General features: G+C 39.3%; 1 protein-coding gene across 1 annotated transcript in view; it reads left to right on the top strand.

The window, feature by feature from the left end:
• The window catches only part of LOC107738387 (cadherin-13-like), a 363,553-nt gene that overhangs the window by 290,380 nt on the left and 57,959 nt on the right, over window positions 1–15,214 (top strand). The window contains exon 9 of the mRNA XM_016550141.1: window positions 14,388–14,528. Coding sequence (XP_016405627.1) covers window positions 14,388–14,528 — 141 coding nt within the window. The remainder of the gene's footprint in view (window positions 1–14,387; window positions 14,529–15,214) is intronic.

The following is a 15,214-nucleotide window of genomic DNA, read 5'->3' as shown; positions in this document are numbered from 1 at the left end:
GTGACATTTTGCGGCAATTACGCCCTTGCTGTTGACACTTTCCTGAGGAATTTTTCAGACAAATTGTCATTTTAACACTTTGCCTACCTTGAGGGAATTGCAGCGATGGCGGCGGCAGCCATTTCAAATCAAAGGTTTTACCATTAATCAGAGCTTTATTCTCTACGCTCAGTCACCTGTACCGATTGCTAATTTTTCAGGTGTGCACTTGCATTTTAATCTGCATCTGGGCATAATTATTTGCGTGTACAGGTTGTCTTCCCTCAAAGTCTCTTTTAAGGAGCATTATTACTGGACTAGGCCTTTGATGGGCGCTTTCGTCAAATCGCATTCACAATCAGTGATAAAAAGCCTCTTCTATATACACCATATGTGAATTCTGAGGGCAATGGATTTATCCCAGATGATGGGCTAAATCTCTCATCCCCTCAAGCTCCATCCATCCTGTCTCACTGCCTCTCTATCTCTCACTCGCTTTCCCCGGCCATTTGTTTACTCTGTCTCCTAAGCAGACTGAGCATTTCCAGCATGTGTACTCTTCTCTGGAGGAATAGGGCTTGCACTTAGAGACTAGACTGGAATAGACTGCAGACGGCAGACCCACTTTAGTACTCAGTGTGCGGTCTTGGCTCCACACTCGTAGCTCCTATCTGCTGCTGGAGGACTGTCAGAAAAGAGTAGGCTTCTCTCTGACCCTTTTATCTTGGAAAGTTCTACTGTTTTTTTTTTTTTTTTTTGGCCAAAATCTCCTAAAGGCTTTCCCCACTGATTTCTGGGAGAGATGGAGACTCTTCTCCCGACCACCTACAGGGATTTAAACTGTTTAATTCAGGTCATAACTTGGATTATTTAAGCAGTGTTATTTAAACGTTTAAAAGCCTGTTCTGCATATTTATAGTCGTAATTATGAACCTAATTATTAGTTTTGCACAAGTTATGGTTATGTCCACTAGCATTTCCGAGCCCACGCATATGGGAGGCACAGTTGTAAAACCTCTCGTGCAGTTTAATGGAGTGAAATTATGCACACACATCCAGCACTCTCTCTTCTACTATTTAAATGACAAACTTTCCTCTGAGGCCCCTAAACGTCACATATTGGTGTCCTCACAGTGACTTACTAGCATTTTTAATAATCAGATGCTTTTGTATATTTGATGCGCTATATCATTTCATTTTGTCATTTGACATTACACTTCTAAGGAAAATCATTCAATGTCCATAGCTTGAAAAAATAACTATTGAGGGTAGAATATTGCTAAAATGATTAAATATATGCACAACATTTATATGCAGTACTGAATATTTGTACTTAACCTGTTAATCATGTCTTATTTAAATGGAAGATTATCCCAAAAAATTAAAATTCTTTCATTATTTTATCACCCTGCTGTTCAGTTTTTTAAGATGTTGAAAGATGTGTTGAAACACACTTGTAAAAATGTCTCAAAAATTTTTTTTAATATACATTGGATGGGCAAATATTTGTGTTCCGCAGAAGAAAGTTGTATAGTAAATTTCTCTGTTTTGCTTTATTTTGCTTTATTTTCTTTTGTTGTGTTGTGCTGTTTTGTGTTGTGTTTTCAAATATTTGTGTTCTCCAGAAGAAAGTTGTTGTCACGCCCCTGGACTGTCTGTGTGTGTTTTCCTCCCCATGTGCTCTGCGTGACCCAGTTTCTCCCTTGTTTAATCATGTCATTTAGTTCAGGTGTGTCTTGTTAATTGTCCTCTACCCCATGTATTTAAGTCCCAGTCTGTGTGTTCTGTCTTTGTCGGGTCTAAATCATCATGTTCGTGTGTCACCAGCCATTCCTTGTTGTGGATATCCCCTGTGTTTGGATTTGTTAAAGACTGTTGCTTTGATCTACGTCTCCGCGTTCGTTCCCTCCGACACAGTTCCTGACAGAAGACCCGATCTACAAAAAGAAGACCCGACCGACAAAGAAAAGTATATTGCGTGTTCCCCTCTGTTTGTTTTCCATGTTTTGTACAGTGTTTTGTTTTTTCTCCCCTATGGATCCCCTCGCTGCTAAATTCACCGCCCTAGCCCGTAAGGACCTTCCCATCTTGGAGTATGTGGTTGAGTTCAGCCAGCTCTCCGTTTTAACGGCGTTCGACGATGCTGCACTGAACTCACTGTTCTGGATCGGGGCAAATTACCATCGCCCCGTTGATCTCCCAGACACCACTGGACTGAGCTGGTGGGAAGGTATCATCCGGTGTCTGGAGAGCGTCTATCCCCAATCCAGAGCACAGCCAGACCCAGAGCCCAGCCACAGGACAGCGAGAGCGCGGAGAGGAGCTCCGTCCACTGCGCCATGGCTGAGGGTGAGCTTATTGTATATCTGGGACTGCTGAACTTTGAAGGGGACCTAATAGACTGGGAGGCAGATATATATATGCGGACATGCCTATTCTCCTCCCACCTTCCTCGGACTTACCAGTCTGCCCTGAACTGTCTGCCAGCCCTGTCGTTCCCCTGTCTGACGCGCTCCCAGTGTTGGGAGTCACGATTTGGTGTGTGTGGGCAGTGCACACCAGCCCTGAGAGCCTGGAGGCTCAGAAATGCCCACCCTCCCACTCCTGCCTCCTCCACCACTGTTATCTGGCAGCCCCTCTACTCACCCTCAGCCCACCATCTGTTCGGTGCGAGCACCGCGGGTCTGCCAGTCTCCATCGTAGGCGTAGCTGGAGAATCCCTTGCCTCCGCCGCCAGCCTCTGAGTCCCAGACTCCGCCTCGGCCCGTCGACCCAGCAGCTCCACCATGGCTCCTAGCTCCCTCCTCTCCACCATGGCACAGCAGTCCACTGGCTCCCTCATGCCTCCGGCTCCGCCTTGGTCTGTCGTCGACCATCCGTCGCCTCTGGACTCCACTCCTCCGGCTGCACCTCGTCCTTCCGTCCCTCTGGCTCTGTCAGGCTCCTCCTTCCCTTCGGCTCCTCCTCGGACCTCTGTCGCTCCGGCTCCACCGAGGCCTTCTGAATCCCCACCTCCGCCTCGGTCACCTGAGCCATCTGCTCCGCCTTGGCCCTCCGGATCCTCCCGTCGCCCTGGCTAATCGGCTCTCCGTCTCTGCCTCGGGCTCCTCCACCTGCTCCGCCGCCGTCAGGTCAGCCCCCTGGAGTCATCAGCCCTTCCTCCACCATGGCTCCTCTCTCCGTCAGCTCCACCATGGGTTGCCTTCATGGCTGTGGCCTGGGTCCCACTTGGCTCCGCCTGCTCCAAGTCCCTCCTGTCTCCTCCCTGGCTCCTCCATCCGTCTGGTGCACCCTGGCTCCTCCCTCCATCTGGTCCGCCCTGGCTCCTCCTGTCTCCTCCCTGGCTCCTCCCTCTGTTGTCTCCACCCTGGACTCTGTTGGCCGCCCTCCTCCCGGGTGTCCATCCTTTTGGTTTGGTTTTGTTTTCACATGTTCACAAACATGTTTTATTATGTATACTTGTGTTCCGCAGAAGTCATACAGTTTTGGAGCAATGTGAGGGTGATTAAATGATGACAGAATTTTTATTTTTGGGTGAACAAAGAAAGGGCTGAAATTTATCTGAAATCTTTAAAGCCCATTTATCCACCAATTAAATGACAGAAACATAATAATTGTATCATAAAGACTTGACTTTTTCATTAAGTGCATTAAACTCAATGTGCTTCTAGGTCAAAATGACTAAAAAATGAATTGTTGTGGGTGTATTATTGACATGTCAAAGTCTAGACCATGAATATAAGACAACCGCGTTTTTTCAGATGTATTTCCAAGAAAAAAACATCGTCTTATATTCGGGACAATACGGTAAGTCACATACAGTATTTAGAAGATTCCATGTGACTGCATGAATCCGTGTCGTGGGACACCTGCTTACCACATTCCTTCAGAGTTGAGAGCGAGGGTCTTTAGTAGTGTGTGGTCACGCACACTCGGTCAGGTGAACAGACATAGATACCACATGAAAGCTAATGCGTCAAAGCCTGGCCTGTCTACTGTGCAGCGCAGTGGATAAATCTACATTAAGCTCCCTCTTGCACACACATGCACACGTCCGTTGCTGTCCGTGGAGATTGCAGCTGCAACCTGCTGACACATTGCCATGGAAATGATCTCAAGAGCCTAGGAAAATAAAGTAAAAAACAAAATAAGCAAACGCGCTAACAACAGATACCACCGCACATGAAAAAGCATTGCTTTCCGCGTCAAAGCATTGCCCTAGTTGTGCCACTGAGGATCTTGGAGAGTTTTAGAAGTTGGTTCTAGTGCCAGCCCCGAGTGGGCATATTACACATGTGCATTTTTCAGACATGGAGGATTCTCTCTTGGTTCAGGAAGATGCAGGCCTTCCTGTGGGTACTGAGGGTTGAGATAGTTCTTTCCCATAGTTGACAGTACTTTTGTCACAGAGAAGATCTGTAGTTGCATGCGATCAATAGTGCAACAGCAGAAAGAGGAATCCTACGGCATTCTCGTAGAGACAAAGCGAGAAATATGTGCCAGGGGTTTCAAAGATGCGCTTGCGTTCTTTTTGTTATGGGTTTTGAAAGTGTCCTGCTACAAGTTTTGAATCAAAGATAAAACACGTGATCTGAATTGCATATAGTATAATTGTGAAGTCAGTAGAAAGGGGCAGGTGAAAGACCATGGTTTTGCCGAAAAAGACATGTTTGTTTGTTAATGGGGATTTTTGGGCATAGTCATTCATTTAGACAATGTTATTTCATTTATTTTGGAGTGAAAAGTTGCATGTGGCTTGTTGTTGCTAATGCTTTTAATATTTAATTGATTAATTATTGTAATTCAAGGATTTATTGTTTAAAAAATATTTTTATTTAATCAATCTGAATTCATAGTTTAATACTATGACATCCTTTAAGTAAAAATACAGGCCTATATATAATTTATTTATGTAGCATACACTTTAAATAAAGATTCCAAAAGGGGGGTTTTGCTGTGATGCAACAGAAGAAACTTTTCAGTGAACTTGTTTAATATAATTTTAATAATTTTAATCATATTTTATGCAGTGGAAAGGTTCCATGGATATTAAAGTTTTCACGGACCATAGATAACAATAAAGAATCTTTATGAGTGACTATTATTTAATTATTTATTCAACTAACTTGTCAATGATATTTTTTAAATGAAAATATGACATATTTTATACATATTTCATAAAAATATGATGAGTTTACCTCTGGGGGCTTCTTCCTTTTTGTCAATGATATTTTTTAAATGAAAATATGACATATTTTATACATATTTCACAAAAATATGATGAAAAAAAAAAAGCAAGCAAAGCAAGAAGGCCACATTTTATAAGCAGAACTGTATATAGGCCCACACAAATGTTTTGTGAGTTATGTCTCTGAAATAATCAGAACTTAGAATAAGCTGCCATGTCAACCAGACAACATTGAAAATTTGATTGGCTGATAGAAATGTTTTTCCAGGACCAACAAGAACATCCGTTTTTATGTCCTAAAATCCTAGTTAACATCACATGCAAGAGCAATCAAAAACATCCAAGTTAAGTCTAAGAAATCTAACCCTCATATATTCCCAAATGATCAAGCATATAGGCTTGATCTCAGTCTCGGACGAAACCAGCTTTGGTAAGCATATTAATCTGTCTCAATCACTGGGATAGGAGGAATTCGTGCCCCCTGGTCCCTTAGAGACCTTCCCGGCCCCTGTCGGCAATGTAACTGCTCCCCGGTAGTGGGAATCTGCCTTTGATCTGTGCTAATCTAATTAACGGTTAAACAGCAACATCTGTGCTCTTCAACATTAGTGCTGCTGCCACTTCCCAGATGGGCTTTGATGGCCTTGATGAAACGCCTCCCTCCCTTCTCTCTTTCCTTCTTCCTCCTCCTCATTTTCTACCCTCATCTCCTCAGTAGGCCTGGGTGTAATAGGGACTATTTCCTCCCCATTACTGAACTGTAATTGACAGCGATTAGTCTGCGGTTGGACGATGCACTTGATTAGATTAGCCAGGCTCCTTTTTTCTGCTCTGTTTCTTCAAACCCCGAAACCCCAACCTTGACCCCAATTACCCCCACACACGCCAGGAGATTCTGCATCTCTCCTGCTTATCATGAGCTCATTCATTTGGTTGATGAGTTTCTGTAAATACGTCCGGAGTTAGGTGTTGGATTTGTGCTATGAGTCTTAATGATGTCCTAAAAACTTCATCAGTGGAATAATCACATGCTTGAACTCTTGTGGGTTAGCGGTTTGTGCATGTGCTTTGTTGAGTCTGGCTCACAAAATCTACATCATCTCCCTATACCACTTCCAGACTTCTCTCTACTTTTCAGCCCATAATAGTGGTAAATGCAGTTTTTATCATGTGGTAAAATGAATTATTTCTCTGAACTTTTCATCAAAGTCTCTGCAAAGTCTCTATGAGTCTTGTTGTGCAAGATGTCCTGAAAAAGTTCAGCTGCATCATATTCACAGAGGCATTATATGACTGCTGTCAGAGCTGCGGCCTACTGGTTAGTGCAAGTGCTTATTGGGCTGAAGTGCTCATGTGGATGATGCAAGTTCAAATCAGCCAAGAATCATTCCTTGTCCTGTTTTCTCCTCTTCTCCCCTTGATTTCATATCCTCTTTTCTCTCTCTCTCTCTCTGTCTTTTAAATGTATAAAGTCAATATTGTTTTTATCGGTTAAAATGACTGCTTGCTATGCACTCTTCTTGAAAATCGTTTTTGTTGTTGTGAAAAACATTAGTTGCTTGTAAAGAAGTACTTGAAAAGTGTTCCATGCCACTGCCACCATCAGCTTTTAAAACTACCGTAATGTCATGTCATAAACAAATGGCAAATTGAATGGGATCAATGTACCAGTAACAAACTGTATGAAATATGTGAAACCCTAATGTGGGTAAAAGTCGCATCTGTATTTTTATTAATCACTGGGATCAGATCATATATATGTGATGCTGTATAGGATATTCCAGAATCAAAAACAAGTTCTTAATATTAAAGGAAGGTTCACCAGTATGCTCTGCATGCCAGAGTCCAGCATCTTCTGAATCCATTTTAGAGTTTTTATCTAAAGAAAACTTTAAAAACCTAATACAGGTTTTGAAATTACTCTTCTATTATTTCAACTTGTTACTTGACATGAAACTAGCCAAGGTAGTTTAAAACACCAACCAAATTGTGAAAAAGGGTCTTTTTGAGATATTTGAGAAGATATTTATTCCCATATAATAAAAGTTAATGAGGTCTAAAACAGGATTAGTCCATACTGACTTTTTTTTTTTTCTTTTCATCTTCTTTAGTGTTCCACACAAACAAACAAAGTCATACAGCTTTGAATTGACACGAGGGTGAGTAAATGATGACACAATGAATTTTCATTTTTGAGCAACTTTCCCATAGCTTAGTTATTGCATGTGCTCTGACATATTGAACTGAGGTGATGCAAATTCATGTCTGACTGATATTGTGCCTGTTATTCATGTCCTCTCTCTAATTATCTTTAAATAAAAGTTCCTAAAAGAGAGAGAGAAAAAAGATAATAAAACCACAGTGTTTTATTTTTTAAAGTCCACCGTGTTTTGATCATCTGATAAAATTACTGATTGCTTTGCAAAACCCTTCAAATTCTTCAATCCATGCTTTTTCATGCTTTTAACCACATCTGTTATGGAAATACCTGTCCTAGTTCACATCAGCAACAGCGGTGTGTGTGATATTAGGTGATTGCATCCAGGCTCTTTAGTTGACATCATCCCCTCTGTGTCGCTCCGGATGCCAGGATGTTGACTCAAGAGAGCCACGGGGCAGAACTTCTGTTTGAAATGTCAGAGGCAGGAAAGCACCAGAGATCAATTCATGCCCCGTGTCACATGCGCACACAAAAACACACTCTAAATCGAGACAAAAGGACAACAGATGAGGGAAAAAAATTAAATGAGGCTCCCTACGGCCTCTTTCATGGAGAGCTCGCTTTTTGCGTGGACCCGGCACGCCATCAGTAGCCTTTCTATTAAAGGCTTTGTTTTTGGGGAAGGCTTTGATCCTGGCTCCATAATCATTCAGCCACAGTTGGTTGTTTCACACACTCACCTCTTCAACAGAATTATCACGGGGCAGCACATAATACTTTCTCTGCAGCAACAAGTATTTCCATACGCAGGACCGTTCAATGACTTCTCTATTAATATTCAAGCACAGCCTCAGACTATAATAAATTGGGTTATGTTATTAGCTGGAAACGATATCTTGGTGCGTATTTGCCAAAGGGAGAGGAGTTTTAGGAGGAAACGGCATCCTTCTGCGAGGCCGTGTGTGTGGCGAAATCTGAATAACTTTCTAAATTGACATGCAACGCTCGGATGATCGTTAATCATAATTGGACACATATTTGCATATTGCAGTGTCAGTGGCTTCGTCATTGGGATTGTTCATGCATTAGTGTTCATTTTTTAGTGGCAATTAGTCTCCATCTCATGATTCATTTATAAAATACGGCTGGATTTTTGAGCTCCATTAGCGGACGTCCAATGAATCAAGCGACCAAGCGCAAAGAGATCCATCAGATATGACGGCTGTTTGCTGCTTTTAAGTCATCAGTGATTAGGGGGATGAGAGACATGCTGAAGGAGGCAACACATCGAGAGTTTTGCAGGAACTTCTAAAGCGCTACATAGTTGCACACGTGACTTTGCGAGGAAAATGGTAAAAAGATGAAGCGGTGAAGTGGCCGGAGCTCATTCAGCAGTGTGCATTGAAGCATAGTGTACAGTAAGCAAATTGGGGTGAATCTAGAAGTTAAATGAAATCACTGCAGGATTTGTGAAGTTTCTAAATAACTTTTGTAGGAGAGAATTAGTTCATTAGCTGTAGCATTTTACAAATGGTCAAATATAAGATTAGGCTATTTTCTATATATATACTGTATTTTAATTTATTCCTGTGATAACAAAGCTGAATTTTCATCACTCATTCTTCACTCCAGTCTTAAGTGTGACATTATTTTTCAGAATATGCTTCTAATATGCTGATTTGCTGCTCAAGAAACATTTATTGTTATTATTATTATACATTATTATGTTGAAAAAAGTTGTGCTGCTTAATATTTTTGTGGAAACCATCATACTTTTTTTCAGAATTCTTTAATGAATAGAAAATTCAAATGAACAGTAATTATTTGAAGTCAGTAATTATTTGTAACATTATAAATATCTGGTAACACTTTATTTTAAGGACCTATTCTTGCTATTAACTAGTTGCTTATTAGCATGCATATTACTAGCATATTGGCTGTTTATTATTACTTATAAAGCACATATTAATTCCTTATTCTGCATGACTTTATTCTCGATCCCTTAAACCGACTCCATACCTAAACTTAACAACTACTTTATTAACTATTAATAAGCAGCAAATTAGGAGTTTGTTGAGGGAAAAGTTGTAGTTCAGAGTGAATTAGTGTTCCCTATTCTAAAGTGTTACCAAATATATTTTCTGTCACTTTTGATCAATATAATGTGCCCTAGCTGAAAATCAAATAGAATTTAAGCTAAAAAATATATAAAAATTCATACTGACCCCAAACTGTTGAATGGTAGTGTATGTATGATGATATATCATCATATATATATATATATATATTATTATAAAGATTTAATTACATTTTTGTAGTTGACTAGAAATAATTGATATATGGTTGGCACATTTTCTCAAAACAAAAATTAAATACAAATGCAAAATGATAATTTTGCACTCTAACAGTAATGCATTACTGTGAGGTGAGTAAAAAGTAGATTCAGGAGTCCCAGAAGTAACCTCTAGATGTCTTACGTATTGGCAGAATCATTTATCAAGTCTGGTGTGACCCACAACCCCGTTGCTTCTTGAATTCAATTTTGCTCTGTTGTATTCTGTTTACAGTTTGTTTGTGTATATATTTGCAGTCAGGAATTCACTACAAAGGCTCATCATCACTGCAGCTGACGTTTAAGAGTCAGGAGGTTCTCTCGAGTAACTCCACGCATGTTGGCTCCGTTTCCATCTCGCCACCTGACTGTCAGCCTTCCAACCCATCCGTAGGCGCACACAAAACATCCTCATTTTATTTGCATCAGCACCCAGCCATCGTCACATTTAGACAACCATTAGTGAGCGCCATGCACAAGTTGTTATCTGGGGAATTCCAGGGGAGCGAATTTGTGATGTGTTCCTGGGTGTGCGATGTTCTGGCTGACTGGCATTGTGACTCCCCTCTGAGCTCAGTGGGATACCGAGCCAAAGGCAATGTGCCATGATCCAGCAAGCTGCTCTGGCAGTCGGTTACTAATGTCCGTCTCACTTGGCCCAGACTGTAGTGCAAACATTTTTTCTGAGATGAACATGGAAATCATGTGCAAATGTGAATTATTTGGTTATGTCATCAGGATGATATAAACCTGCAAGTCAGAATTGAGAGAGGTTTATAGATCGCAATTGCAAGTTTATAACTCTTAATTGTGAGATATAAACTCACAATTCTGAGAAAAAATTTCAAAATTGGTTGATATAAACTCGCAATTGCAAGAAAAATGTCACTATTTGTATTTTATTTAATTCTGACATTACATCTCGCAATTTTGACTTTTTTCCTCAGAATTAAGACTTTTATATCTCGCAATTCTGAATTGTGAGTTTATATCTTGCAATTCTGAGTTTATATGTCACAATTCTTGGTTCTTTGGTGTAAACAGTTTTTGTTGTGCGATAAGTCGCAACCGTATTATATATTTTTTAATCCCTTGGCATAAATGGGCTTTCATAAATATCTGACACTAATCCTGAAAAAATTCTAAGGGTAAAAGTGTCTTTTATATTTCTATAATCCTAAATGAAAAAATAATATCTTACAGCCATTAAAATATATATATATATATATATTAAAATTCCAATTAAAGACAATATAAAATTTTCAATGAGATCTTAAAATATCTTGAAATGGTATTTACATGTAAAAGGCAAAATAATGAAGGGCCATGGTGTTAATATAGACGTGATGAGTTGATTTACAATTATTTTATACCATAATTTGTGCTGTACTGAAATCATTGAGCACAAAAAAATAAAGCATTAAATGAGAAACGGCCACATAAAGTGAGAGAAAAGAGCAGAGAGGTTAAAAATGGCAGTTTTATTCAAGATATGGATGACAGTGACATAAAGAAAAGTAATAAGAAATATGGAAAACAGGGAAATTAGGATAACATTCCAGGGATTGAGTGGAAACGCGAACCCGTACAACCATCCAGATTGCAATCATGTAGAAGTATTAAAAACTGCCTGTGAAACGTACAGGAGGCATAATCATATCTACAACTTACTCCAACTTAGTTAAAGCTATGTGAAACAACCCTTGTGAAAAGGTGTGAGAAAGCCAGCTGGAATAAAAGTGAAATACTGCAAGGAAGACGAAGATGCGGCCAGCAGAAAGATAGAGAGATTCCCTACACAAGACAAACGGGTTATAGCTTTATTCATCATTTCAGCTGCTTCTTCTGTGGCTTTTGTATGTTCATTATGTTCTTGGGGGAATGAAAGGTAGAGCGGTGAATAGGCTGAGAGGTTGGGAAAGGCAGACAGTTTCTTTCAAAGCGCTTGAGAGAACAAAAAGGGGCTACAGAAGCATAATTATGACATCACATCTATTGAAGCAGACGAGGCGGTATATCGTTCAGTGGGTCAGAGCCAGTTCCGTCTTGCTATGCATATATTTCCACCTTCTAAAAGCCTATATTACTTAGGTCCTTACACACTTTGGCCATGGGAAAAGCCTTGATCTGTTACACTAGGTACTTTTGATTGCATTTAGTCTGATTTACAATGAGTGTTATTGGACGGCCGACATGAAATGGATCTGTCATAGACAGAAACTCAAAAGACATACAAATCGGATCCGGTGTGTGAAATGACTGACATAACTGGGGCGCAATAACAGTTATTATGCAATGTGAAGTTAATGTATTGTGTCTCGTTTCATATTCAAAGGCAGGCCTGGGATGTTTCAACACTCTTCCAGATTGTTTTAACGGGTTTTGTATTGTTATGACCTTCAAAAGCACATGAGGAGGTCACAGGTGCATCGGCGTGATATATTTGAGCGGGTGAACGCGAGAGATGGGAGACTCATTAAGATGTTGTCACGCTACACGAGAGCTTCCTGCAAGCCTTTGATGGCACCGAGATTTAATCTGCGCTCACCTCCCTCTTATCCAGATGGGTTTCTCTTCTTTTTTTTCAACTCACAGGTCTGTGAAGTACCATCTGTTTATCAGCAGTAAATAAGTTCTGAGTCGTTCGTCAGTGACAGCCATCCCAGCCGATTTCAGCCACCGGAAGCACTGCGCTTCATGGAGGTTTTAAAAAACTAATTATTTCACCATGATATGTCTGATGAGGTGAATGATTTTAGTTTTGGTTCTAGTTTGAGTTAACTATAATAACCCTGGTCTGGGAGGAGTTTTCCACTTTCGTTGGATCATTGGGATTCTTTAAATGTCATGTCTCAGTTAAACTGGGGGGGGGAAGAAGTATATCCCTCTTTTGTTTCACTTTATAAGATACCACACTCCCAAAGTACATCCTTTTAAGTCACTAATTATTTTTTCTCTTCTTCTTCATTTCCTTTTTAAAAATCTGCAATGTACTGTGATTTTTCACTTTATTAATTGCAGCTTTGTTGGAATGACATACTTCTGAGCCACCATTTGAAGCCTGAGATAGCAAGATTAATTTATACAGAGTGGCAATGCACCATGGGTAAATGACTGCAGCACGGGCCTCCTGGGCTTTATGTGAAACAGATGGATGAGTTTTATTAAGCATGTGGTACTTAACACTGCACTGAGTGGGATTTCAATAAAGGAAATACATGTTAGCATTAACAGCACCTCCTTGTGTAATGCGCCATCATGACTTTCCAGTAGGGTTGACTTATTTTAACAAATGCTTGTTGTCTTGGATTTATGAATATTGCGCTTTTGGTCTGGAGAAGGTTTTTCCCATATGATAAGTAGGTGGTGTTTGATAGATATAAAGGTTTTTCAACCACTCTGAAAATTTGTTTTGATACATTCATAACTTTTCCTTTGTGTCAGAAAAACCAGATGTCTATATACAATTTTTGTGCCCATTTCTTTAACTTATGTATTATTCATGCAGTGATTGCAGGATATTTCTCCTGAAATATCTCTGAAATAACCTTTCTCTTAAAATTTAATTTCAGGAATTTGTGTTTGTCCGCTGTCTTTCACAATCTCTAAAGAAAACTTTTGCACATACTATAAGTAAATGTATATATATAAAGCACATCTTGAATAAAATTGCTGACAATGCAGTGATGTCTTGTATATCTCTTTCACCAGACAACTTGTTTCTTAAACTATGAGAAAATACGCTCTTTTCTTTTCACACTCTCTGTAATTTATTTAATTTGGTGTAAATCATCCAATCAGTTGACCAATCTATGGTTTAGCTAACATTTTAAATATTTAAACATTAGAATTTTTCTTGAAAAGGCTAATTGCATATTTTTGCAGTATTTTATGCATATAAAATATGCACAATTAAATAATGTTTTTGAATAATTACTGCTTAACTGGAAATGACACACAATAGAAATATTCAGCTCACAACTGATATTTACTTTGACATGTTTTTTAACATGTATTAATTCATCATTTTTGATTGATTTTTACATTTATATTATATTTTAATTTAAAAGGTCTGGATCTGGAACAAGTTTAAATATCCAACTATATACTCCCCTTCTCTCTCACTCTTTCTTTATTTTTCTCTCACATCTTGACATTCTGGTTAAAGACGTGGCCTTGAAGGAAAGGTGATGTGGGCGTTAACTGCCCTTTGAAAAGTGACTGAAACTTGACATTTATTTAGATTAGCACCTGTCAGAGAGCGTCAGTGCTCTTTCATGAAGCCTTTGTCATTGTTTCAGGGCCGTCCCCTGAAGAAGTCCTTACACAGGAAGAAATGTAAATAAACAAAAGGATATTTTGGTCTCATAGATCACCGGTCAATCATAAGCAATAATGAACTTTTTGTACCGATTGACTTTAGTGTTTGAATTGCCAATGATGAACTGCGAGATGAGATGAACTCTTTTGAGGTGATGCCATGACTTCAATACAATGATTGGTTGATTAGATCTTAATTACTCCATTTTACCGGTTAATTTAACACTCATTAAAAGTATGTGGTGCTTTTCAGTGCATATTGACAGCGTCTAACCAGCACTAAAGCAGTCGTGGAACAATTACTTGTTCTTCAATTAATTAAGCCACTTAAGCTCTTATCACAACTGTACTCCCTCTGTCCTGAAGCTCTACTGACTGTTCCCAACCATGTTCTTATGTGTCCACAGACTCTTCCAACCACACAGTATGAGCTAGAGATTGTGGCGAAGGACATGGCAGGAAGTGAGGTGGGTCTGACAGGAACTGCAACAGCCACCATCACCATCACAGACAGGAACGACCACGCACCTGAGTTTACACACTCACTGGTAGGAGGAAACTTCTTCTTTTTTTCTCTCTTCCTTTCTTAGTAATGTTATTCATTGACTATATGTGACCTGCTCCATAGTTTTCAGTCGTCGTGACCCAGAAACACATTGAGTTTTATACACTGAATGAAAAAGTGTCAGCTCTCTAATGATACAAGTGGTACTTTTCTACTCCAAATTGGATATAATGATTTAAATGGCTGTCATGAAAAACTTGCTTTTGAAAAAAAAGGCCACTAAATATTCCAAACAATTTGCAGACTATTTTTATTTTTAGGCAGAATTATGAGATTTATTCAAACAAAAATGTATTGGAAAAAAGTATCTTATGCTCACCAAGGCTGCATATTAAAAATGCAGTAAAAACAGTAAAGTTGTGAAATATTACAATTTAAAAATATACTATTTGATTTTAATATATTTTAAAAAATGATTCCTGTTATGGCAAAGCCGAATTTTCAGCAGCCATTACTCCAGTCTTCAGTGTCACATGGTTCTGTACTGATTTGGTGTTCAAGGAATATTTCTTATTATTATCAATGTTGAAAGCAGATGTTATACTTAATATTTTGATTAGATAAGAGCATTTTTTTCTCCACGAACGGCTTATTGCGACTTCTGACTCAGAATGATAAAGCATGTCACATATATTCATTGACTTACCATATTGTGTGCTTTAACATTGC

This window comes from Sinocyclocheilus rhinocerous, unplaced genomic scaffold, assembly GCF_001515625.1.
Source record: "Sinocyclocheilus rhinocerous isolate Xijiao unplaced genomic scaffold, SAMN03320098_v1.1 scaffold975, whole genome shotgun sequence".
Taxonomy (NCBI): domain Eukaryota; kingdom Metazoa; phylum Chordata; class Actinopteri; order Cypriniformes; family Cyprinidae; genus Sinocyclocheilus; species Sinocyclocheilus rhinocerous.
This window is presented reverse-complemented; position numbering and strand designations above follow the sequence as displayed.